Below are 27653 nucleotides of genomic sequence, written 5' to 3' on the forward strand. Positions count from 1 at the left end.
TATCCACACCTCCTCCACTCGCGATAGCTGCTCGCCTCAGAAGCCTCCATATTGTGAGACGGTATTTTGTTTCTCCTGGAGGAGAAAAGAGGAGAAAAGAAGAAAAAAGCAGCGGAGTCGAGACGATAGCGAGGCGCTGTCACAAGTATCTCCGAGCCTCTCCACCGGCGGGGGGTCGTGGGGCTGTATCCCCCCCAGTAGAGGACCGAGGAGGCCCAGGCCTCGGTGCGGCCAGAGCTCCGGGTCCGCGGCAGGGCTTCCCCCGCTCGGCTTCTCTTCCTGCTGGAGACCCGCTGGCCCGGGGAGCGGCGGCGGTAGGAGACGGTAGGCTTCCCTCTCCGCTTCTAGGCCCAGTGTATTTAAAGTTAACTAAGTTTATAAAGTGGTTGATAAAGTGGTGGATTAACGGACCGGTTTGGGTTTGCTTCTGACCCGCCGGAGCAGGACATAAAACGGGGAGGAAAAGTTTGTTGTCGGCGTTTGACTGGTGGAAAAAGTTGGAGCTGTGGTTGTTTCCTAACTTCTAATACTCTCCCCACACTGAATGTTGGAACTCGGTGTTTCTTTGTGTGCTCGGTTCCCTGGTTAGCTAGTTAGTAGTGATTTGGTACTTGTTTTAACTAGTTTACTACATTTTATCGTGACGTGTTGCTACTTTTTCCATTGAGCGTTTCGTACAACGTCGTAAGAAATTGTTAAAGTGGTGCGATAATAAATAGCGTTGTTACTCTCAGTAACGACATATCACAAGAGAGTAGTACTTATTCAGTTATTAACAACATGTTGCTCAACTATTGTGAGTATTTACCTGGTATTGGTACTGATTCACAGCTGGGTAATACTAGTGTTCTGTGTAAGTGCATTTAGTGTGTAATACTCTTATTTAAGGTTTTAAATGTATCAACGTTCTGGGTTTTTATGGTAATACACAGTTATGCAGTGTCATACACATGTTCAACAATCCTACCTGGTATAAACGCATATTGAGATCTACCTGATGTAATGCACACATTAAGAGTACCACCTGGTAAAGTACACACATTAAGAGTACTACCTGGTAAAGTACACACATTAAGAGTACTACCTGGTGTAATGCACTCATTAAGAGTACTACCTGGTAAAGTACACACATTAAGAGTACCACCTGGTGTAATGCACACATTAAGAGTACTACCTGGTAAAGTACACACATTAAGAGTACTACCTGGTAAAGTACACACATTAAGAGTACTACCTGGTGTAATGCACTCATTAAGAGTACTACCTGGTAAAGTACACACATTAAGAGTACTACCTGGTAAAGTACACTCATTAAGAGTACTACCTGGTAAAGTACACACATTAAGAGTACTACCTGGTGTAATGCACACATTAAGAGTACTACCTGGTAAAGTACACACATTAAGAGTACTACCAAGGAAAAGTACACACATTAAGAGTACTACCTGGTAAAGTACACACATTAAGAGTACTACCTGGTGTAATGCACTCATTAAGAGTACTACCTGGTAAAGTACACACATTAAGAGTACTACCTGGTGTAATGCACACATTAAGAGTACTACCTGGTGTAATGCACTCATTAAGAGTACTACCTGGTAAAGTACACACATTAAGAGTACTACCAAGGAAAAGTACACACATTAAGAGTACTACCTGGTAAAGTACACACATTAAGAGTACTACCTGGTGTAATGCACTCATTAAGAGTACTACCTGGTAAAGTACACACATTAAGAGTACTACCTGGTGTAATGCACACATTAAGAGTACTACCTGGTGTAATGCACTCATTAAGAGTACTACCTGGTAAAGTACACACATTAAGAGTACTACCTGGTAAAGTACACACATTAAGAGTACTACCTGGTAAAGTACACACATTAAGAGTACTACCTGGTGTAATGCACTCATTAAGAGTACTACCTGGTAAAGTACACACATTAAGAGTACTACCTGGTAAAGTACACACATTAAGAGTACTACCTGGTAAAGTACACTCATTAAGAGTACTACCTGGTAAAGTACACACATTAAGAATACTACCTGGTGTAATGCACACATTAAGAGTACTACCTGGTAAAGTACACACATTAAGAGTACTACCTGGTAAAGTACGCACATTAAGAGTACTACCTGGTAAAGTACACACATTAAGAGTACTACCTGGTAAAGTACACACATTAAGAGTACTACCTGGTGTAATGCACTCATTAAGAGTACTACCTGATAAAGTACACACATTAAGAGTACTACCTGGTAAAGTACGCACATTAAGAGTACTACCTGGTAAAGTACACACATTAAGAGTACTACCTGGTGTAATGCACTCATTAAGAGTACTACCTGGTAAAGTACACACATTAAGAGTACTACCTGGTGTAATGCACTCATTAAGAGTACTACCTGGTAAAGTACACACATTAAGAGTACTACCTGGTGTAATGCACACATTAAGAGTACTACCTGGTAAAGTACACACATTAAGAGTACTACCTGGTAAAGTACACACATTAAGAGTACTACCTGGTAAAGTACACACATTAAGAGTACTACCTGGTAAAGTACACACATTAAGAGTACTACCTGGTAAAGTACACACATTAAGAGTACTACCTGGTAAAGTACACACATTAAGAGTACTACCTGGTAAAGTACACACATTAAGAGTACTACCTGGTAAAGTACACACATTAAGAGTACTACCTGGTAAAGTACACACATTAAGAGTACTACCTGGTAAAGTACACACATTAAGAGTACTACCTGGTGTAATGCACTCATTAAGAGTACTACCTGGTAAAGTACACACATTAAGAGTACTACCTGGTAAAGTACACACATTAAGAGTACTACCTGGTAAAGTACACTCATTAAGAGTACTACCTGGTGTAATGCACTCATTAAGAGTACTACCTGGTAAAGTACACACATTAAGAGTACTACCTGGTAAAGTACACACATTAAGAGTACTACCTGGTGTAATGCACTCATTAAGAGTACTACCTGGTAAAGTACACACATTAAGAGTACTACCTGGTAAAGTACACACATTAAGAGTACTACCTGGTAAAGTACACTCATTAAGAGTACTACCTGGTGTAATGCACTCATTAAGAGTACTACCTGGTAAAGTACACACATTAAGAGTACTACCTGGTAAAGTACACACATTAAGAGTACTACCTGGTGTAATGCACACATTAAGAGTACTACCTGGTAAAGTACACACATTAAGAGTACTACCTGGTAAAGTACACACATTAAGAGTACTACCTGGTGTAATGCACTCATTAAGAGTACTACCTGGTAAAGTACACACATTAAGAGTACTACCTGGTAAAGTACACACATTAAGAGTACTACCTGGTAAAGTACACTCATTAAGAGTACTACCTGGTGTAATGCACTCATTAAGAGTACTACCTGGTAAAGTACACACATTAAGAGTACTACCTGGTAAAGTACACACATTAAGAGTACTACCTGGTGTAATGCACTCATTAAGAGTACTACCTGGTAAAGTACACACATTAAGAGTACTACCTGGTAAAGTACACACATTAAGAGTACTACCTGGTGTAATGCACTCATTAAGAGTACTACCTGGTAAAGTACACACATTAAGAGTACTACCTGGTAAAGTACACACATTAAGAGTACTACCTGGTGTAATGCACTCATTAAGAGTACTACCTGGTAAAGTACACACATTAAGAGTACTACCTGGTAAAGTACACACATTAAGAGTACTACCTGGTAAAGTACACACATTAAGAGTACTACCTGGTAAAGTACACACATTAAGAGTACTACCTGGTGTAATGCACACATTAAGAGTACTACCTGGTAAAGTACACTCATTAAGAGTACTACCTGGTAAAGTACACACATTAAGAGTACTACCTGGTGTAATGCACTCATTAAGAGTACTACCTGGTAAAGTACACACATTAAGAGTACTACCTGGTGTAATACACACATTAAGAGTACTACCTGGTAAAGTACACACATTAAGAGTACTACCTGGTAAAGTACACACATTAAGAGTACTACCTGGTGTAATGCACTCATTAAGAGTACTACCTGGTGTAATACACACATTAAGAGTACTACCTGGTAAAGTACACTCATTAAGAGTACTACCTGGTAAAGTACACACATTAAGAGTACTACCTGGTAAAGTACACTCATTAAGAGTACTACCTGGTGTAATGCACTCATTAAGAGTACTACCTGGTAAAGTACACACATTAAGAGTACTACCTGGTAAAGTACACTCATTAAGAGTACTACCTGGTGTAATGCACTCATTAAGAGTACTACCTGGTAAAGTACACACATTAAGAGTACTACCTGGTAAAGTACACACATTAAGAGTACTACCTGGTAAAGTACACTCATTAAGAGTACTACCTGGTGTAATGCACTCATTAAGAGTACTACCTGGTAAAGTACACACATTAAGAGTACTACCTGGTAAAGTACACTCATTAAGAGTACTACCTGGTGTAATGCACTCATTAAGAGTACTACCTGGTAAAGTACACACATTAAGAGTACTACCTGGTGTAATGCACTCATTAAGAGTACTACCTGGTAAAGTACACACATTAAGAGTACTACCTGGTGTAATGCACACATTAAGAGTACTACCTGGTAAAGTACACACATTAAGAGTACTACCTGGTGTAATGCACTCATTAAGAGTACTACCTGGTAAAGTACACACATTAAGAGTACTACCTGGTAAAGTACACACATTAAGAGTACTACCTGGTGTAATGCACACATTAAGAGTACTACCTGGTAAAGTACACACATTAAGAGTACTACCTGGTAAAGTACACACATTAAGAGTACTACCTGGTGTAATGCACTCATTAAGAGTACTACCTGGTAAAGTACACACATTAAGAGTACTACCTGGTAAAGTACACACATTAAGAGTACTACCTGGTGTAATGCACTCATTAAGAGTACTACCTGGTAAAGTACACACATTAAGAGTACTACCTGGTGTAATGCACACATTAAGAGTACTACCTGGTAAAGTACACACATTAAGAGTACTACCTGGTGTAATGCACACATTAAGAGTACTACCTGGTAAAGTACACACATTAAGAGTACTACCTGGTAAAGTACACACATTAAGAGTACTACCTGGTGTAATGCACACATTAAGAGTACTACCTGGTAAAGTACACACATTAAGAGTACTACCTGGTGTAATACACACATTAAGAGTACTACCTGGTAAAGTACACACATTAAGAGTACTACCTGGTAAAGTACACACATTAAGAGTACTACCTGGTGTAATGCACACATTAAGAGTACTACCTGGTAAAGTACACACATTAAGAGTACTACCTGGTAAAGTACACACATTAAGAGTACTACCTGGTAAAGTACACACATTAAGAGTACTACCTGGTAAAGTACACACATTAAGAGTACTACCTGGTAAAGTACACACATTAAGAGTACTACCTGGTGTAATGCACTCATTAAGAGTACTACCTGGTAAAGTACACACATTAAGAGTACTACCTGGTGTAATGCACTCATTAAGAGTACTACCTGGTAAAGTACACACATTAAGAGTACTACCTGGTGTAATGCACACATTAAGAGTACTACCTGGTAAAGTACACACATTAAGAGTACTACCTGGTAAAGTACACACATTAAGAGTACTACCTGGTGTAATGCACACATTAAGAGTACTACCTGGTAAAGTACACACATTAAGAGTACTACCTGGTAAAGTACACACATTAAGAGTACTACCTGGTGTAATGCACTCATTAAGAGTACTACCTGGTAAAGTACACACATTAAGAGTACTACCTGGTGTAATGCACACATTAAGAGTACTACCTGGTAAAGTACACACATTAAGAGTACTACCTGGTAAAGTACACACATTAAGAGTACTACCTGGTAAAGTACACACATTAAGAGTACTACCTGGTAAAGTACACACATTAAGAGTACTACCTGGTGTAATGCACTCATTAAGAGTACTACCTGGTAAAGTACACACATTAAGAGTACTACCTGGTAAAGTACACACATTAAGAGTACTACCTGGTAAAGTACACACATTAAGAGTACTACCTGGTAAAGTACACACATTAAGAGTACTACCTGGTGTAATGCACACATTAAGAGTACTACCTGGTAAAGTACACACATTAAGAGTACTACCTGGTAAAGTACACACATTAAGAGTACTACCTGGTAAAGTACACACATTAAGAGTACTACCTGGTGTAATGCACTCATTAAGAGTACTACCTGGTAAAGTACACACATTAAGAGTACTACCTGGTAAAGTACACACATTAAGAGTACTACCTGGTGTAATGCACTCATTAAGAGTACTACCTGGTAAAGTACACACATTAAGAGTACTACCTGGTAAAGTACACACATTAAGAGTACTACCTGGTGTAATGCACTCATTAAGAGTACTACCTGGTGTAATACACACATTAAGAGTACTACCTGGTAAAGTACACACATTAAGAGTACTACCTGGTAAAGTACACACATTAAGAGTACTACCTGGTGTAATGCACTCATTAAGAGTACTACCTGGTAAAGTACACACATTAAGAGTACTACCTGGTAAAGTACACACATTAAGAGTACTACCTGGTGTAATGCACACATTAAGAGTACTACCTGGTAAAGTACACACATTAAGAGTACTACCTGGTGTAATGCACTCATTAAGAGTACTACCTGGTAAAGTACACACATTAAGAGTACTACCTGGTAAAGTACACACATTAAGAGTACTACCTGGTAAAGTACACACATTAAGAGTACTACCTGGTAAAGTACACACATTAAGAGTACTACCTGGTGTAATGCACACATTAAGAGTACTACCTGGTAAAGTACACACATTAAGAGTACTACCTGGTGTAATGCACTCATTAAGAGTACTACCTGGTAAAGTACACACATTAAGAGTACTACCTGGTAAAGTACACACATTAAGAGTACTACCTGGTGTAATGCACTCATTAAGAGTACTACCTGGTGTAATACACACATTAAGAGTACTACCTGGTAAAGTACACACATTAAGAGTACTACCTGGTAAAGTACACACATTAAGAGTACTACCTGGTGTAATGCACTCATTAAGAGTACTACCTGGTAAAGTACACACATTAAGAGTACTACCTGGTAAAGTACACACATTAAGAGTACTACCTGGTGTAATGCACACATTAAGAGTACTACCTGGTAAAGTACACACATTAAGAGTACTACCTGGTGTAATGCACTCATTAAGAGTACTACCTGGTAAAGTACACACATTAAGAGTACTACCTGGTAAAGTACACACATTAAGAGTACTACCTGGTAAAGTACACACATTAAGAGTACTACCTGGTAAAGTACACACATTAAGAGTACTACCTGGTGTAATGCACACATTAAGAGTACTACCTGGTAAAGTACACACATTAAGAGTACTACCTGGTAAAGTACACACATTAAGAGTACTACCTGGTAAAGTACACACATTAAGAGTACTACCTGGTAAAGTACACACATTAAGAGTACTACCTGGTAAAGTACACACATTAAGAGTACTACCTGGTAAAGTACACACATTAAGAGTACTACCTGGTAAAGTACACACATTAAGAGTACTACCTGGTAAAGTACACACATTAAGAGTACTACCTGGTAAAGTACACACATTAAGAGTACTACCTGGTAAAGTACACACATTAAGAGTACTACCTGGTGTAATGCACACATTAAGAGTACTACCTGGTAAAGTACACACATTAAGAGTACTACCTGGTAAAGTACACACATTAAGAGTACTACCTGGTAAAGTACACACATTAAGAGTACTACCTGGTAAAGTACACACATTAAGAGTACTACCTGGTAAAGTACACACATTAAGAGTACTACCTGGTGTAATGCACACATTAAGAGTACTACCTGGTAAAGTACACACATTAAGAGTACTACCTGGTGTAATGCACTCATTAAGAGTACTACCTGGTAAAGTACACACATTAAGAGTACTACCTGGTAAAGTACACACATTAAGAGTACTACCTGGTGTAATACACACATTAAGAGTACTACCTGGTAAAGTACACACATTAAGAGTACTACCTGGTAAAGTACACACATTAAGAGTACTACCTGGTGTAATACACACATTAAGAGTACTACCTGGTAAAGTACACACATTAAGAGTACTACCTGGTGTAATGCACTCATTAAGAGTACTACCTGGTAAAGTACACACATTAAGAGTACTACCTGGTGTAATGCACACATTAAGAGTACTACCTGGTAAAGTACACACATTAAGAGTACTACCTGGTAAAGTACACACATTAAGAGTACTACCTGGTGTAATGCACTCATTAAGAGTACTACCTGGTAAAGTACACACATTAAGAGTACTACCTGGTGTAATGCACTCATTAAGAGTACTACCTGGTAAAGTACACACATTAAGAGTACTACCTGGTGTAATGCACTCATTAAGAGTACTACCTGGTAAAGTACACACATTAAGAGTACTACCTGGTGTAATGCACTCATTAAGAGTACTACCTGGTAAAGTACACACATTAAGAGTACTACCTGGTAAAGTACACACATTAAGAGTACTACCTGGTAAAGTACACACATTAAGAGTACTACCTGGTGTAATGCACACATTAAGAGTACTACCTGGTAAAGTACACACATTAAGAGTACTACCTGGTAAAGTACACACATTAAGAGTACTACCTGGTGTAATGCACTCATTAAGAGTACTACCTGATAAAGTACACACATTAAGAGTACTACCTGGTGTAATGCACACATTAAGAGTACTACCTGGTGTAATGCACACATTAAGAGTACTACCTGGTAAAGTACACACATTAAGAGTACTACCTGGTGTAATGCACACATTAAGAGTACTACCTGGTAAAGTACACACATTAAGAGTACTACCTGGTAAAGTACACACATTAAGAGTACTACCTGGTAAAGTACACACATTAAGAGTACTACCTGGTAAAGTACACACATTAAGAGTACTACCTGGTAAAGTACACACATTAAGAGTACTACCTGGTGTAATGCACACATTAAGAGTACTACCTGATAAAGTACACACATTAAGAGTACTACCTGGTAAAGTACACACATTAAGAGTACTACCTGGTGTAATGCACTCATTAAGAGTACTACCTGGTAAAGTACACACATTAAGAGTACTACCTGGTAAAGTACACACATTAAGAGTACTACCTGGTAAAGTACACACATTAAGAGTACTACCTGGTGTAATGCACTCATTAAGAGTACTACCTGGTAAAGTACACACATTAAGAGTACTACCTGGTGTAATGCACTCATTAAGAGTACTACCTGGTAAAGTACACACATTAAGAGTACTACCTGGTAAAGTACACACATTAAGAGTACTACCTGGTAAAGTACACACATTAAGAGTACTACCTGGTAAAGTACACACATTAAGAGTACTACCTGGTAAAGTACACACATTAAGAGTACTACCTGGTAAAGTACACACATTAAGAGTACTACCTGGTGTAATGCACTCATTAAGAGTACTACCTGGTAAAGTACACACATTAAGAGTACTACCTGGTAAAGTACACACATTAAGAGTACTACCTGGTAAAGTACACACATTAAGAGTACTACCTGGTAAAGTACACACATTAAGAGTACTACCTGGTAAAGTACACACATTAAGAGTACTACCTGGTAAAGTACACACATTAAGAGTACTACCTGGTAAAGTACACACATTAAGAGTACTACCTGGTGTAATGCACTCATTAAGAGTACTACCTGGTAAAGTACACACATTAAGAGTACTACCTGGTGTAATGCACACATTAAGAGTACTACCTGGTAAAGTACACACATTAAGAGTACTACCTGGTAAAGTACACACATTAAGAGTACTACCTGGTAAAGTACACACATTAAGAGTACTACCTGGTGTAATGCACACATTAAGAGTACTACCTGGTAAAGTACACACATTAAGAGTACTACCTGGTAAAGTACACACATTAAGAGTACTACCTGGTGTAATGCACTCATTAAGAGTACTACCTGGTAAAGTACACACATTAAGAGTACTACCTGGTGTAATACACACATTAAGAGTACTACCTGGTAAAGTACACACATTAAGAGTACTACCTGGTGTAATGCACTCATTAAGAGTACTACCTGGTAAAGTACACACATTAAGAGTATTACCTGTTAAAGTATCCATATTTAGAGTCCTACCTGTTGTAATACAAATATTAGAGTACTAGCTTGTGTAATACATATTTTAAAAGTAGAAGCTGGTGTAATACACTTATTAGGAATCATGCCTGGTGTAATATACACATTTATTGGTTATACAGTGTCATACAATTATATAAAAGGACATATTTAAGAGTCCTACCTGGCATATGATACATGTTTAAGAGTCCTATGTGGTATAATAAACGTGTTTACGGTTGTTCAATGTACCAACCATCTTGTATGGTCCATTCCGAACAGATTAGTACTTGTTTGTTGCGGTGTTGCCTAATGTTCAGTGTTGCTTAAGATGTTGATCATCCCATGCTGTGGTCTGAAGCCAAAGGAACTACGTTGTGATGTATTTACATGTATAAAGATAGATGTATCTAAAGAGATGTAACATGGCTATATTCTGACCGTCGGGACCAGACACTTTCTTTTATGGTTATTGGGATGCACACCGAGACCAAAACAAATACTTTTTGTGTGAAAACCTACTCAGCAATCGATCTGTTTCTGATCCTGAATCCCATAATGTAATATATATATATATTTTTTTTAATCTTTTTTAATTAATTCTTTAGTGGTAAGCAGCGGGTAAGAATATGGACATTTCCAGATGTTTTTATCAAAGCAGAATGAGAATGTCCCTAAATGTAAAATAATGTGAATTAACATAATACTAAGACAGTTGCTAGTAGGACACGACAGAGCAGATGTAGATCACAAACGTGTTATCCTAAGTAGGAGGAAATTAAACTCTGCGTCTTGTACCTGAGATCTCTGAAAGGATCACCAAAGTGGGCTCAGAGGTTTTTGAGTGTGCGATGGGTCCCGTGGACACACTGAGAGTGTAGCGGTGTGTCGGCTGTAGCCTTGTGTCGTAGCGTTGTGTCGTAGCATGTGTCGTAGCGGTGTGTCGTAGCGGTTTGTCGTAGCGGTGAGTCGTAGCGTTGTGTCGTAGCGGTGAGTCGTAGCGTTGTGTCGTAGCGTTGTGTCGTAGCGGTGAGTCGTAGCGTTGTGTCGTAGCGTTGTGTCGTAGCGGTGAGTCGTAGCGGTGTGTCGTAGCGGTGAGTCGTAGCGGTTTGTCGTAGCGGTGTGTCGTAGCGTTGTGTCGTAGCATGTGTCGTAGCGTTGTGTCGTAGTGGTTTGTCGTAGCGGTTTGTCGTAGCGGTGAGTCGTAGCGTTGTGTCGTAGCGTTGTGTCGTAGCGGTGAGTCGTAGCGGTTTGTCGTAGCGGTGAGTCGTAGCGTTGTGTCGTAGCGGTTTGTCGTAGCGGTGAGTCGTAGCGGTGTGTCGTAGCGTTGTGTCGTAGCGGTGTGTCGTAGCATGTGTCGTAGCGGTTTGTCGTAGCGGTGAGTCGTAGCGTTGTGTCGTAGCGGTGAGTCGTAGCGTTGTGTCGTAGCGGTGTGTCGTAGCGTTGTGTCGTAGCGGTGTGTCGTGGCGGTGTGGCGGCTGTAGGCGTGTGTCGTAGCGTTGTCGTAGCAGTGTGTCGGCTCTAGTGGTGTGTCGTAGCGTTGTGTCGTAGTGGTGTGTCGTATTGGTATGTCGGCTGTAGCGTTGTGTCGGCTGTAGGTGTGTCGGATGTAGCGGTGTGTGGCTCTAGGTGTGTCGTAGCGTTGTGTCGTAGCGGTGTGTCGTAGCGGTGTGTCAGCTGTAGGTGTGTCGTAGCGGTGTGTCGGCTGTAGGTGTGTCGGATGTAGCGGTGTGTGGCTCTAGGTGTGTCGTAGCGTTGTGTCGGCTGTAGGTGTGTTGTAGCGGTGTGTCGGCTGTAGGTGTGTCGTAGCGTTGTGTCGTAGCGGTGTGTCAGCTGTAGGTGTGTCGTGGTGGTGTGTCGTGGTGGTGTGTCGGCTGTAGGTGTGTCGTAGCGGTGTGTCGTGGTGGTGTGTCGGCTGTAGGTGTGTCGTAGCGGTGTGTCGTAGCGTTGTGTCGTAGCGGTGTGTCAGCTGTAGGTGTGTCGTGGTGGTGTGTCGTGGTGGTGTGTCGGCTGTAGGTGTGTCGTAGCGGTGTGTCGTAGCGGTGTGTCGTAGCGGTGTGTCGGCTGTAGGTGTGTCGTGGTGGTGTGTCGTAGCGGTGTGTCGGCTGTAGGTGTGTCGTGGTGGTGTGTCGGCTGTAGCGGTATGTCGGCTGTAGCGTTGTGTCGTAGTGTTGTGTTGTAGTGGTGTGTCGGCTGTAGCGGTATGTCGGCTGTAGGGGTGTGTCGCAGCGGTGTGTCGCAGCGGTGTGTCGGCTGTAGGTGTGTCGTAGCGTTGTGTCGTAGCGGTGTGTCGTAGCGTTGTGTTGTAGCGGTGTGTCGGCTGTAGGGGTGTGTCGTAGCGTTGTGTTGTAGCGGTGTTTCGGCTGTAGGTGTGTCGTAGCGTTGTGTCGTAGCGTTGTGTCGTAGCGTTGTGTTGTAGCGGTTTGTAGGCTGTAGCGTTGTGTCGTAGCGTTGTGTTGTAGCGGTGTGTCGGCTGTAGGTGTGTCGTAGCGTTGTGTTGTAGCGGTGTTTCGGCTGTAGGTGTGTCGTAGCGTTGTGTCGTAGCGTTGTGTCGTAGCGTTGTGTTGTAGCGGTTTGTAGGCTGTAGCGTTGTGTCGTAGCGTTGTGTTGTAGCGGTGTGTCGGCTGTAGGTGTGTCGTAGCGTTGTGTTGTAGCGGTGTTTCGGCTGTAGGTGTGTCGTAGCGTTGTGTCGTAGCGTTGTGTCGTAGCGTTGTGTTGTAGCGGTTTGTAGGCTGTAGCGTTGTGTCGTAGCGTTGTGTTGTAGCGGTGTGTCGGCTGTAGGTGTGTCGTAGCGTTGTGTCGGCTGTAGGTGTGTCGTGGTGGTGTGTCGGCTGTAGCGGTATGTCGGCTGTAGCGTTGTGTCGTAGCGTTGTGTTGTAGCGGTGTGTCGGCTGTAGGGGTGTGTCGTAGGGGTGTGTCGCAGCGGTGTTTCGGCTGTAGGTGTGTCGTAGCGTTGTGTCGTAGCGTTGTGTCGTAGCGTTGTGTCGTAGCGTTGTGTTGTAGCGGTGTGTCGGCTGTAGGTGTGTCGTAGCGGTGTGTCGGCTGTAGGTGTGTCGTGGTGGTGTGTCGTAGCGTTGTGTCGGCTGTAGGTGTGTCGTGGTGGTGTGTCGGCTGTAGCGGTATGTCGGCTGTAGCGTTGTGTCGTAGCGTTGTGTTGTAGCGGTGTGACGGCTGTAGGGGTGTGTCGCAGCGGTGTTTCGGCTGTACTGGTGTGTCGTGGTGGTGTGTCGGCTGTAGCGGTATGTCGGCTGTAGGGGTGTGTCGTATCGGTGTGTCACAGCGGTGTGTCGGCTGTACTGGTGTGTCGTGGGCGGTGTTTTGTAGTGGTGTAGTGGGGTGTGTTATAACAGTGTAATGGGGTGGGTTTTTGTGTGTTGTAGGGGTCTTGTAGCACTGTTGTGTTGTAAAGGTAGTGGGGTGTGCTGTAGCACTGTGATGTGTGGTAGGGCTGTGATCTCCTTGTTTGAGGCTGATTTCTGCTCTTAAACACAGACTATGCTAACCCTAGAATACAATACTGGGATGGAGATGGGATGGTTTTGGGACGGTGGTTTTGCTCTTTCTTCAAGGTATTGTGTATCCATGCAAATTATTTATCCATCAATTAATTCTTTCAGGAGGTATTACTGCCATGCCAATCCTTCCAAAGTTAGACATGCAAACACTTCAAAAACTTCATCCATGTACAAATACTTGTCCAGGTACTGCCATTCCTTCCATAGTTTTTGACATACAAATACTTCATCCATGTAAAAATACTTGTCTGAGGAATTACTGCCAAACCTTCAATAGACATGCAAATACTTTATCCACGCATAAATACTTGTCAGTGGTATTACTGCTAATCCTTCGATACATATACAAATACTTTTTCCATGTATAAAAACTTGACCCTGGTGCTTGTAAAGGGAGGTTAAACCGATAGATTAGATCTCACTGTGGGTGTTTGGTTTCATGGAAAGCCAGGCAAGGAGTGGAGGAGCCTCTAACGGGCGCGAGGCTCCTAGCCACTTAAACCTGCTGCTAGCTGCTTTCCCGTTAAACCAGTTTTTAGATAGTCGTACGCCGCTTGCACAACCACCCAGCCAATCACCGGGGAAAGTGGTGGTATGTGGGGTGTGTTCGTTTTTCTACCCCCACTCAAACCGGGGGAGGGCTGGGTGCTTCTGCGTCGGGGTGGGGTTAGTGAGCGTTAGTCAGAGCACAACCAGTTTAGCCCTTTTCTGAGCATGGCTAACCAACTAAGGGACCTTCTGACCCGGAGGCCTACCCATCTAGTAAAGGGGGTAACCACCTAGACCCAGCACTAACCACCTAGACCCAGCACTAACCACCTAGACCCAGCACTAACCACCTAGACCCAGCACTAACCCCCTAGACCCAGCACTAACCCCCTAGACCCAGCACTAACCACCAGGGCTAACCACCTAGACCCAGCACTAACCACCTAGACCCAGCACTAACCCCCTAGACCCAGCACTAACCCCCTAGACCCAGCACTAACCACCAGGGCTAACCACCTAGACCCAGCACTAACCACCTAGACCCAGCACTAACCCCCTAGACCCAGCACTAACCCCCTAGACCCAGCACTAACCACCAGGGCTAACCACCTAGACCCAGCACTAACCCCCTAGACCCAGCACTAACCCCCTAGACCCAGCACTAACCACCAGGGCTAACCACCTAGACCCAGCACTAACCACCTAGACCCAGCACTAACCACCTAGACCCAGCACTAACCCCCTAGACCCAGCACTAACCCCCTAGACCCAGCACTAACCACCTAGACCCAGCACTAACCACCTAGACCCAGCACTAACCACCTAGACCCAGCACTAACCACCTAGACCCAGCACTAACCCCCTAGACCCAGCACTAACCACCTAGACCCAGCACTAACCACCTAGACCCAGCACTAACCCCCTGGACCCAGCACTAACCACCTAGACCCAGCACTAACCACCTAGACCCAGCACTAACCACCTAGACCCAGCACTAACCACCTAGACCCAGCACTAACCCCCTAGACCCAGCACTAACCACCTAGACCCAGCACTAACCACCTAGACCCAGCACTAACCACCTAGACCCAGCACTAACCCCCTAGACCCAGCACTAACCACCTAGACCCAGCACTAACCCCCTAGACCCAGCACTAACCACCTAGACCCAGCACTAACCACCTAGACCCAGCACTAACCACCTAGACCCAGCACTAACCACCTAGACCCAGCACTAACCACCTAGACCCAGCACTAACCACCTAGACCCAGCACTAACCCCCTAGACCCAGCACTAACCCCCTAGACCCAGCACTAACCACCTAGACCCAGCACTAACCACCTAGACCCAGCACTAACCACCTAGACCCAGCACTAACCACCTAGACCCAGCACTAACCACCTAGACCCAGCACTAACCCCCTAGACCCAGCACTAACCACCTAGACCCAGCACTAACCACCAGGGCTAACCACCTAGACCCAGCACTAACCACCTAGACCCAGCACTAACCACCTAGACCCAGCACTAACCACCTAGACCCAGCACTAACCACCTAGACCCAGCACTAACCACCTAGAACCAGCACTAACCACCTAGAACCAGCACTAACCACCTAGACCCAGCACTAACCACCTAGCAGCCCTCAGTCCAGGGCTAACCACCTAGCAGCCCTCAGTCCAGGGCTAACCACCTAGCAGCCCTCAGTCCAGGGCTAACCACCTAGCAGCCCTCAGTCCAGGGCTAACCACCTAGCAGCCCTCAGTCCAGGGCTAACCACCTAGCAGCCCTCAGTCCAGGGCTAACCACCTAGCAGCCCTCAGTCCAGGGCTAACCACCTAGCAGCCCTCAGTCCAGGGCTAACCACCTAGCAGCCCTCAGTCCAGGGCTAACCACCTAGCAGCCCTCAGTCCAGGGCTAACCACCTAGCAGCCCTCAGTCCAGGGCTAACCACCTAGCAGCCCTCAGTCCAGGGCTAACCACCTAGCAGCCCTCAGTCCAGGGCTAACCACCTAGCAGCCCTCAGTCCAGGGCTAACCACCTAGCAGCCCTCAGTCCAGGGCTAACCACCTAGCAGCCCTCAGTCCAGGGCTAACCACCTAGCAGCCCTCAGTCCAGGGCTAACCACCTAGCAGCCCTCAGTCCAGGGCTAACCACCTAGCAGCCCTCAGTCCAGGGCTAACCACCTAGCAGCCTGTTTCATATGCACGCCCACCTGGCCCAATGTGTGTGATCGGGTTGTTCACTTTATTCATGTGTTCACCCCCCCCCCGCCCTCAGATGATGATGCTGGAGGAGTGCTGTGTCCAGCGGTGACCCCTAGCTGACCCCACCGGCCCTGCCCCTGGAGCGAGCGGTCCTGCCCTGCCTCTAGACGAATGGCCCAGGGAAGCCAGCAGATAGACACTCAGGTTTTACACGAGCTGCGGCAGAAGTACCCGGAGGTCCCCGAGGGCGTGGTGTCCCAGTGCGCCCTGCAGGTGAGCGCCCCCCGGGGTCCGCACTTTGTGTTTCTCCAGCATGTGTAGAGTTTAGGGCTGGCCCCAATGCCGAGCGAATATTCGAATACTCGTTCCAGAAAAAAACACCATCAAAAACAACATTAATAATCCGTATATACTCCCTGGAACCGATTTTGACAGTATCTGCATATTTTGTTGAAGATTTAATAGCTTTTGAACGTTAATTAGTAGGCCTAAGTAGGTTGAAGTTCCTTCGTTTTTCCCCGTGAAAGCGAACAGCTGTTGCTCCGTTCCAAATCAGCTGTTCTCTGTCATCTCAGCCCTTACGGGAGCTTTTCAATTCATCCTGGAACGTGCATCTTTTCAGGGAATTTGTACAATAAATCCATAACAAATACCGAATATTGATCGTCTGATGTGTCCATATTATATCCATTATATTGACCGGGTATTCCCAAGACGCTAACGCTCTGCAGCAAGCCAGTCACAGTTGATTGGCGCGGCGCTGTACAGCGAACGTAAACAAACAACTAAGCTAAGGTTTTAAGTATTACTTTTCCTCCAGAGATCCCGCTAATGTTGTGTTATAAAGTAAAGGGAAACAAGATATCTATTCTTCCTCCACCTCTCTCGCTTCTCTGCTTGGTGTCGCTTATAGTTTGCCTCCCTCGCTCTGGTAACGTCACGTACGTGAATTTTTTTTTATAATTAAACATTATAAATGATGTAATTCTGAAAAAAAAGATTGTAAGTAATCCGGCTATGCGTCGCGGTCGTCCTAAGAGAACCCTTCGATAAGAACAATAGCACCGTAGTTACAACGCTCGATAGAGTCGGTAGACTCGGTATCGGCCGATACTCAACTTCAGGAGAGATGCCGTCGGACCGTCTCTAGCTCGGGGCCGTGGTCCTCAATGTGTATAAATACTCTGCAGCCGCTCTCTGTGTCCGTCCAGAACAACAACAACGTGGACGCCTGCTGCGCCTACCTGTCCCAGGTGAGCCCCGCCTACCTGTACAGCGAGGAGACCGAGAGCCTATCGGACGCCAGCATCTCCGGGCTCCGGAAGCACATGACCAAGCTGAGCCTGGGTCTGACCACCCCGGCTCCCAGCGGCACCCCCCCGGGGCCCAGGATGAACGGCAGCAGGACGCTGGCCCACAGCCTGGGGGACGGGCCCCTGCAGACCCCCGCCGCACCCGCCTCCGACTTCTACCAGCAGGAGGCGCAGGGGCCCCCCCGCCCGGCGGCGTACGGCTCGATGGACGCCCCCCAGCGCAAGCCCCAGCCCCCGCAGCACCTGGGGCTGTACCCGGCCAAGGGGCCCCAGGGCGGCCCGCCCCCCCGCTTCAACCCCATCACCGTCACCCTGGCCCCCAAGACGGGCCGCAACACCCCCACCTCGCTGCACATCCACGGGGGGCCGCAGGCGGGCATGGGCAGCCCCCAGGGCAACGCCATCTACATCCGGCCCTACGTCAGCCAGACGGGGGTCCACCGGGGCCCCCAGCCCGGCCCCGCCCGCGCCCAGTACAGCCCCACCTCCCAGCCCCCCCAGATGTACCAGATCAACCCCCACCCGCCCTGCCCGGCGGGGGCGTGGCCCGGCCTCCCCCACGCCTCCTCCTCGCATACCTCGCAGCACCAGGGCCCCCACCAGGGCCCCCACCAGGGCCCCCACCAGGGCGCCCACCAGACCTCCCACGTCTACATGCCCATCAGCTCCCCCACCACCCCCCAGGCGCCCTCCTCCCTCCTGCAGGCCCCCGCCGGCCCCCAGCCGCCCCCCTCCTTCAGCCAGTACAACATCCAGAACATCTCCACCGGGCCCCGCAAGAACCAGATCGAGATCAAGCTGGAGTCGCCCCAGCGGAGCTCCAGCAGCGCCCTGCTGCGGGCCTCAGGCGGCCCGCGCTCCAGCGCCTCCTCCAACTCCTGCCCGGCCTCGTCCTCGTCCTCGGGCCCCTCCCACAGCGCGCCGCTGGCCATCGGGGGGCTGAGCCGCAGCCAGCCCACCGTCTACATCTCGGCCAGCCCCCCCGCCGCGCACCACCCGCCCTCCGCCCTCGGCGAGGACGGCCCCCCGATGGCCGCGGCCGTGCCCCCCCCCCGCGGCGCCCCCAAGTTCTACATCTCGGCCGGCGCGGAGGACGGCGGCGGCGGCCGCAACCCGCCCACGGTCTACATCTCGGCCAACGCCCCCATGCAGGGCTCGGGGTCGGGGGCGCGGGCCATGGGGGGCGGGCTCAGCATGGGCCCCGCCTACATCCACCACCACCCGCCCAAGTCCCGCGTCGGGCACGCGGGGGGGGCGGCGGGGGGCGGGATGGGGGCCTCGTCCCCCCGGGTGGTGGTCACCCAGCCCAACACCAAGTACACTTTCAAGATCACGGTGTCGCCCAACAAGCCCCCCGCGGTCTCCCCCGGCGTGGTGTCCCCCACCTTCGAGACGGCCAACCTGCTGCCGCTCCCGGATCACCACTTCAGCGAGGCGGAACCCCCCCCGCAGCCAGACCCCCAGGGCCGGGACCCCCAGGGCCGGGACCGGCCCAGCGAGCACCGCCGGCTCAGCGCCGGCTCGGACGACGCGGCCTACACACAAGGTCAGTGGGCGGGACCACCTGGGGGGGTGGCAGGTCTAGACCTACACCCCCCCCTGTAGAACATATAGTAGAGCTCTACCTAAACCCCTGGGTAACATCTGGTAGGTCTAGACCTACACCCCCCCTGTAGAACATATAGTAGAGCTCTACCTAAACCCCTGGGTAACATCTGGTAGGTCTAGACCTACACCCCCCCCCTGTAGAACATATAGTAGAGCTCTACCTAAACCCCTGGGTAACATCTGGTAGGTCTAGACCTACACCCCTGTAGAACATATAGTAGAGCTCTACCTAAACCCCTGGGTAACATCTGGTAGGTCTAGACCTACACCCCCCCCCTGTAGAACATATAGTAGAGCTCTACCTAAACCCCTGGGTAACATCTGGTAGGTCTACACCCCCCCTGTAGAACATATAGTAGAGCTCTACCTAAACCCCTGGGTAACATCTGGTAGGTCTAGACCTACACCCCCCCCTGTAGAACATATAGTAGAGCTCTACCTAAACCCCTGGGTAACATCTGGTAGGTCTAGACCTACACCCCCCCCTGTAGAACATATAGTAGAGCTCTACCTAAACCCCTGGGTAACATCTGGTAGGTCTATATCTACAGTCCCTGTATAATAACATATATTAGATCTATATCTACACTCTTTATAACATCTGTTAGATCTATATCTATACTCTTTATAACATCTGTTAGTTCTATATCTACACTCTTTATAACATCTATTAGATCTATATCTACTATCTACACATTAGTGGCAGACGGACGGCTAATGTTGCTCCGCTACATTATGTGGCTGCCTAGTGTTATACTGGGGTCCTCTGAGGACAGGATGTTGAAACCACCGGCCAAACCGAAAGTAACTGAAACATCAAAGGTGAACAGACTGCAGCGTTGCTGTCGGAGAACCCAGTGGTACGAACATCAATCTCTGAGCACATGTCATTTTAGGACTGTTTGACGGAGTGCGTTGTGTGTGCAGCCCTGCTGGTGCAGTGTGTGTGTGTGTGTGTGTGTGTGTGTGTGTTATTAGTGTATACGTGACTGTGTGTGTGTGTGTGTGTGTGTGTGTGTGTGTGTGTGTGTGTGTGTGTGTGTGTGTGTGTGTTATTAGTGTATACGTGACTGTGTGTGTGTGTGTGTGTGTGCAGCCCTGCTGGTGCAGTGTGTGTGTGTGTGTGTGTGTGTGTTATTAGTGTATACGTGACTGTGTGTGTGTGTGTGTGTGTGTGCAGCCCTGCTGGTGCAGTGTGTGTGTGTGTGTGTGTGTGTGTGTGTGTGTGTGTTATTAGTGTATACGTGACTGTGTGTGTGTGTGTGTGTGTGTGTGTGTGTGTGTGTGTGTGCAGCCCTGCTGGTGCAGTGTGTGTGTGTGTGTGTGTGTGTGTGTGTGTTATTAGTGTATACGTGACTGTGTGTGTGTGTGTGTGTGTGTGTGTGTGTGTGTGTGTGTGTGTGTGCAGCCCTGCTGGTGCACCAGAAGGCCCGTATGGAGCGTCTGTGGAGGGAGCTGGAGGTGAAGAGGCAGCGGCTGGAGAAGCTGAAGGAGGAGGTGAACGACATGGAGAACGACCTCACCAGGAGGCGGAACGAGAGGTCCAACTCCGCCTCGCAAACACCCTCCGTAAGACCCTCACTGCCCACCTCGCTGTCTCACTCTCACTCTGTCTCTCACTATCTCATTCTCTCTCTCTCACTATCTCACTCTCTCGCTGTCTCGCACTTTCCCCCACTCTGTATCCCTCTGTCTTGGTCTCACTTCCTCTCACTATCTCACTCTATCTGCCTCACTCTGTCTCTCACTATCACTCTTTATCTCACTGTATCACTATCTCCCTATCTCACTCCATATTTCTGCCTCTCTCTCTCTTGTGTCCTGTAACCTCAAAGTAGTTTGCCGCCTTTGTTATTCTCTACGTGGAAACAAATGCTTCAGCGTGGAACCTGATGTTCTGATGTCTGACATCGGGTTTGGTTTTCAGAACGAGGAGATGAAACAGTTGAGGTGTAAAAACCGGATCCTGCAGATTGACATCGACTGCCTCACCAAAGAGATCGATCTCCTGCAAACACGAGGTTGGTGTCTAGCTTTACCGGGACTTCCCCATGACTTTCCACTGACTTCCCCTATCTCGCCCAAATCTTTATCCTGATGTTATCCTGACGTTATCCTGACGTCACCCTGACTTTACCCTGACTTTAGCCTGACTTTACTCAGACTTTACTCAGATTTACCCAGAATGGTCTTTTCAGTGAATGTGTGAAAGGCCTATAAGCCAGTAAGAGCCTGTGTCTCTGTGCAGGACCACACTTTAACCCCAGTGCCATCGACAACTTCTATGACAACATCGGGTTCCTGGGTCTCGTCCCGCCCAAACCCAAAGGTCCCGCGGCGGTCGGTGAGTGAGGCCCGCCCACTCCCCCATCTCTCTCCCTTCTCCTCACCGTCGCTCCTTTAACCTCTCTCTCCTCCTCCAGAGGGAGGCGTCCGTGGTCCAAAGTCGTCCTCAGAGCATCAGCAGCAGGAGCAGCAACAGCAGCAACAGCAGCAGCATCAGCACCAGCAGGAGCAGCAGGAGGAGGAGGAGGAGGAGGAGGAGGAGGGCAGCCACTGGAGCTGCACGGAGTGCACCTTCTTCAACCACCCTTTGCTGAACCGCTGTGAGGAGTGTGACTTCCGCAGACACTTCTAGCCCTGCCCCACGCCCAATCAGAGAGCCAGTAGACCACCCACAGGAGTGTGTGTGTGTGTGTGTGTCTGTCTGTCTGTCTGTCTGTCTGTCTGTCTGTCTGTCTGTCTGTCTGTCTGTCTGTGTGTGTGTGTGTGTGTGTGTGTGTGTGTGTGTGTGTGTGTGTGTGTGTGTGTGTGTGTGTGTGTGTGTGTGTGTGTGTGTGTGTGTGTGTGTGTGTGTGTGTGTGTGTGTCAGTCGTACCTCGCCCCCCCCCCCTCCTGTTCGCTGGGACACAGGTGCACCATGGGATACTCCTACTGCTCCCCTTCAGTATTATGAACTTCACACGGCACCCCGCTGTGTACCCTCTGGGGTTCGGTCTACTCTAGACCTGGTCCCGGTCCGGTCTAGGTGGGGTCTAGACCCGGTCCCGGTCCGGTCTGCTCCGTCCGGTCCTCTGGGGGGGGCGCCGGCTCGGCCTACCCCTCGCCGGGCCGTCGCCTTCGCCGCTCACTTCCTGGTTACAGGGTTCTACATGGTAACGCTCACTTCCTGGTTACGCTCACTTCCTGGTTACGGTGGTGTCCATGGTTACGGGGGTCTCCATGGTTACTGCATGCTTTGTGTACAGTACTGTCCGGAGAGGAGAGGCCCCTCCACCTCCTTCCTGTAAGTATAGCGTTATAGACTTCCTCTTCCTGTCTCTTACTCTGACCGCCTCTCTAACGGACGGAACCCTCGTCGTCACGAAGCCACGCCCCCCTGGGCCCGCCCCCGGGTCCAGGGGTGTGGCCTCGGTCTTGTTTACCGAACATCAAGCCAGCCCCCCTTGCTCACCTCAGTTGACCTCAGTTGACCTCGGTGCGTTGTTGTGACAACTGGAATAAAGGTTTGAATCAATAAAGGTTTGAGTCGCGACGGGACGACATCGCCACACGGAATCACTCTGACTTTGGGGGGGAGACGCCCGATTGGCTAACCCCATCGGGCGCCATCGGCCTCCTCCGGACTTTACAAAATCGCCTTAGACCGTCTGAATCGGTTTTTCAAAATAAAAGCGTGGACGTTCGAATATTTGAAGTGTTCCTGCGGTCCGGGCGTCGACGTCACCTGACGCTACGGACGCGCCGGGGCCGCCATCTTTATCAGGTCGCTTCCTCCTTCCTGTCTGCTTTCTTGGTGACGATTTCAAACGTTTTCTAATTGCAAATCAGTTCCAGAAACTGTGTCATGATTATTTTTGTGAAGTTTTCCCACATTTTGTGAAAAAAAAAAAAAGCCGTGCATTAGTGCCTGGGTCTTCGCTCTCACCAATCAGTGCCTTAAAACAAAACCAACTGAAATCGTACAAAGTGGGACTCCTGTTTCTAAGCAGGAGTTTGTTTTATTACGTGGAAAAACAAATTATTTGGATATCTAAAGTGTTTTTTTTTATTTTAGCTGGGAAAACTGTCTTTGTAACAGATAAGTTATTTGTAAAAATAATTAAAAAAATCTATTCTGGAAAAGTCTTCAATGGTGTTGGAAGCCGAAGCCTCTGTCAGCCGCCAGGTGGCGCCACCTGCTGGGTTTGCTCTCTTGAACTCATCGGAGAGGCACCTGCAGGACTTCTGTTAATCTGCCGAGGTGTTCCATATCTGATCTGCCGTTTTCAATGGGTAAAAGATGTATCCTGGGGAATATTCCCATGACGCATTAGATGTGTTATGGGATATATATGAGATAATCGAGTCTACAGATAGCTGCTTCCAGCAACATGCGGAGGGAAGCAAACGCTTTTTGAGTAAGTTAAGGAATACAGTTAGCTTGGTTTGGTTAAGTTTAGGTAGAAAGTCAGCTAGGGTGTGGTTAAGTTTATGTAGAACGTTATGTAGGTTTGGTTAAGTTTAGGTATACAGTTAGCTTGGTTTGGTTAAATTTAGGTTTAAAGTTAGCTAGGGTTTAGTTAAGTTGAGGTGTACAGTGAGCCAGGGTTTTGCTAAGTTAAGGTAGAAGTTTAACAAGTGCTTGGTGAAGTGTAGGTATACTGTCGGCTAGGGTTTGGTTAAGTTTAGTTGTTTGGACAAAACTATAAACAAAGCACATGATCAGGTATAAAAAGTTTTATTCCACACATTGTAAAACACGGTCTGAGATAAAGGCACGGTGGTATTCACAGCTAGGAGGAAGGAAACGTTCTCTTCGGAACCATAAATCTTAACAAAATAAGTTTCCTCATTTTGAGGCAACTGGGACACAACAGTATGCTGTTAGTCAGCGCTGGCAATCCAGCAATAGAGAAGTGCATTGCACATTTACAACCTGGTCAGGTCTTAACTCTGACCCGAGGAACAGCTTTAATGCTGAGAAGATAAACACAGGGCCCTGGTCCAACATGGCATGCTCCTCATTAAGGATACGCTAGAGCTAGGGTTAAAGGTTAAGTTAGAGCTGGGATTCAGGGTTAAGTTAGGGTTAGGATAGTTAGGTTAAGATAGAGCTAGGGTTTGGGGTTGAGTTAGGGTTAGGATAGAGCTAGGGTTTGGGGTTGAGTTAGGGTTAGGATAGAGCTAGGGTTTGGGGTTAAGTTAGGGTTAGGATACAGCTAGGGGTTTGGGGTTAAGTTAAGATAGAGCTAGGGCTAGCTAGCTGAAGGGCTAGGACAGGGGGGTGGTCCTCTGTATGAGGGAGATGAGCTGGGACATGTCCGCCACGTGGGGGTGGGTGTCCATGATCTCTTGGACGGTGCGAGGAGGGAACAGGGCGCTCAGCTGACTGCTCAGGGTCCGCCTCTCCTCTGTGACCCCGCCCCCTGACATGCTGCTCCCCCTGGGGGGCGGGGCCAGAGGCAGGCTGCCCCAGACCCCGCCCCCCCAGGGTTCGCTGTGGAAACCAGAGGACCCAGAGTAGCCGCTGGAGTAGCCGCTGGAGAGGCCGTCAGTGGAGTGGAGGCGCGGCTCGGACACAGAGCCCTCCATGGAGCCGAGGGCCTGGTCCAGGGAGGACGGGGGGCCCCAGGTCTGACCGGCCCTGGGGGGGGCGTGGTCTCTCCTCGCCGGAGAGGAGGGGGGGTACAGAGAGGTGAGTTCCACCTCGAGCTGGGCGGGCGTTTGGTGGATGGGCGTCGGCCTGCCCATGGCTCGCAGCTCGTCAGCCACCGAGAGCTGTGATTGGTTGGCTCGTTCAGGGTGGTAGAACTTGCATTTGCTCCCGTAAGTACACTTCTTACCTGGAAGGAGGAGGGATAAAGTGATTATTGAACAAATAGGGAGGCACACGGTACACTTATACAACAGCAGATCCACTGGGGTGTACATTTTAATGCCACAATGCCTCAGGCTAAAGTATTTAAGGCTCATGGGTCTCAGGCTAAAGTATTTAAGGCTCAAGTGTCTCTGACTAAAGTGCCTCAGGCTAAAGTGTCTCAGTCTTTAGTGTCTCAGCCTGGAGCGTTTCAGACAAAGCCTGCAGATTGCATAGAAGAGGAACATGAGGGCTTGAACAATCGGATGTAATGCCCGTTCAGTACAAGGAAGTCCCCGACACATTCCTCATATGTAAATAAAGCTGAGTTCAGACCAGCCTGGGGCTCTACCCAGTCCTGATGGCCGACGTCGTCGTATCACACACTGCTGGGACGTCTCGCTACATATCTCCACCATCAAGGAAATAACCAGGTCTCCTCTGTTGTGTCCTGATGCCTGACTGACGTGCAGTGATGTTTGTTTTTCTGTATCTCTCTCTCTCTCTCTCTCTCTCTCTCTAATATGCATCTTTGCCCATCAAAACAAGAAAAATAAGAAAAAATAACTCTTATTTGATGCCTTTGATGTACTCTCTATTCTTCTATCTTATTGGTTTAATGCACTTATTGTAAGTCGCTTTATATAGTGTCTGCTAAGTTAAAGTAATGTCATTCATATAAAGCATAAGGTTCTGTAGGTATTAATATATAGCAGAGTATATTAAAGATAATACTGTACTGAAGGTTATAATATAGTTTATTATAGACATTACGGTACCGTAGGGGCAGTGCTGCTGCTTGACTTCCTGTTCCCAGGGCGCGTTTCGCAGGAAGCTGTCGATGGTCGGACCGCTACGCCCCAGGGGATCGTCTGGGGGCATGAACCTGTGGTTGGGGAGGGGTTAGACAGTACAGAGACAGGTCATTAAGGAGCAGGTAGGGGTTAGACAGTACAGAGACATGTCATTAAGGAGCAGGTAGGGGTTAGACAGTACAGAGACAGGTCATTAAGGAGCAGGTAGGGGTTAGACAGTACAGAGACAGGTCGTTAAGGAGCAGGTAGGGGTTAGACAGTACAGAGACATGTCATTAAGGAGCAGGTAGGGGTTAGACAGTACAGAGACATGTCATTAAGGAGCAGGTAGGGGTTAGACAGTACAGAGACAGGTCATTAAGGAGCAGGTGGGGGTTAGACAGTACAGAGACAGGTCATTAAGGAGCTGGTAGGGGTTAGACAGTACAGAGACAGTTCATTAAGGAGCAGGTAGGGGTTAGACAGTACAGAGACAGGTCATTAAGGAGCAGGTAGGGGTTAGACAGTACAGAGACAGGTCATTAAGGAGCAGGTAGGGGTTAGACAGTACAGAGAGGTCATTAAGGAGCAGGTAGGGGTTAGACAGTACAGAGACAGGTCATTAAGGAGCAGGTGGGGGTTAGACAGTACAGAGACAGGTCATTAAGGAGCTGGTAGGGGTTAGACAGTACAGAGACAGGTCGTTAAGGAGCAGGTAGGGGTTAGACAGTACAGAGACAGGTCGTTAAGGAGCAGGTAGGGGTTAGACAGTACAGAGACAGGTCGTTAAGGAGCAGGTAGGGGTTAGACAGTACAGAGACAGGTCATTAAGGAGCAGGTGAGGGTTAGACAGTACAGAGACAGGTCATTAAGGAGCAGGTAGGGGTTAGACAGTACAGAGAGGTCATTAAGGAGCAGGTAGGGGTTAGACAGTACAGAGACAGGTCATTAAGGAGCTGGTGGGGGTTAGACAGTACAGAGACAGGTCATTAAGGAGCAGGTAGGGGTTAGACAGTACAGAGACAGGTCATTAAGGAGCAGGTAGGGGTTAGACAGTACAGAGACAGGTCATTAAGGAGCAGGTAGGGGTTAGACAGTACAGAGACAGGTCGTTAAGGAGCTGGTGGGGGTTAGACAGTACAGAGACATGTCATTAAGGAGCAGGTAGGGGTTAGACAGTACAGAGACAGGTCATTAAGGAGCAGGTAGGGGTTAGACAGTACAGAGACAGGTCATTAAGGAGCAGGTAGGGGTTAGACAGTACAGAGACAGGTCATTAAGGAGCAGGTAGGGGTTAGACAGTACAGAGGCTTGGGTCAGTCTTACTTGTCGTTGGCGAAGGTGTACATGAGCAGCCTCTCCTCAATGAACCTCTTCCACTGCGGGCTCTCCGTCTGCAGGTCGCGGTAGTTGTCGTTGGAGACGATGATGCCGTCCGACTCCACGGCCAGACGCACGATGTAGCGGTCGTCATAGCACGCCACACGCCGCCCGCTGACGCGTCGCGACGGCGTGAACACCAGGATCCTCCGGCTCTCCAGCTCCTCCAGGATGTGCTGGTCTGGGGGATTAGACAGACTGCA

General features: G+C 47.8%; 3 protein-coding genes across 6 annotated transcripts in view; 1 reads left to right on the forward strand and 2 right to left on the reverse strand.

The window, feature by feature from the left end:
* Positions 1–23565, forward strand: tab2 (TGF-beta activated kinase 1 (MAP3K7) binding protein 2). 2 transcript variants are annotated; one of them, XM_060041337.1, is made up of 7 exons: positions 1–324; positions 16590–16789; positions 17707–19375; positions 20846–21006; positions 21365–21458; positions 21686–21781; positions 21861–23565. In XM_060041337.1, the coding sequence occupies exons 2-7, from the start codon at positions 16688–16690 to the stop codon at positions 22073–22075; spliced, it is 2337 nt and encodes a 778-aa protein (XP_059897320.1). In that variant the 5' UTR covers positions 1–324; positions 16590–16687; the 3' UTR covers positions 22076–23565. The 2 variants fall into 2 exon arrangements, with proteins under 2 accessions (XP_059897320.1, XP_059897321.1); XM_060041338.1 differs by having other exon boundaries at positions 2–324; positions 17728–19375.
* Positions 17241–27653, reverse strand: part of ppil4 (peptidylprolyl isomerase (cyclophilin)-like 4) — a 24964-nt gene continuing 14551 nt past the window's right edge. Inside the window, exon 13 of the mRNA XM_060041346.1 lies at positions 17241–17412. Coding sequence (XP_059897329.1) covers positions 17345–17412 — 68 coding nt within the window. The 3' untranslated portion in view covers positions 17241–17344. The remainder of the gene's footprint in view (positions 17413–27653) is intronic.
* Positions 24142–27653, reverse strand: part of LOC132449614 (endoribonuclease ZC3H12A-like) — a 7518-nt gene continuing 4006 nt past the window's right edge. For 2 of the 3 annotated variants that reach the window (XM_060041348.1, XM_060041347.1), the window contains exons 4-6: positions 27397–27631; positions 26056–26162; positions 24142–25262 (exon numbers count right to left, since the gene is read on the reverse strand). In XM_060041348.1, coding sequence (XP_059897331.1) covers positions 24691–25262; positions 26056–26162; positions 27397–27631 — 914 coding nt within the window. In that variant the 3' untranslated portion in view covers positions 24142–24690. The remainder of the gene's footprint in view (positions 25263–26055; positions 26163–27396; positions 27632–27653) is intronic. The other variant, XR_009523614.1, reaches the window with a different exon arrangement.

This window comes from Gadus macrocephalus, chromosome 21 (genome assembly GCF_031168955.1).
Source record: "Gadus macrocephalus chromosome 21, ASM3116895v1".
Taxonomy (NCBI): Eukaryota; Metazoa; Chordata; class Actinopteri; order Gadiformes; family Gadidae; genus Gadus; species Gadus macrocephalus.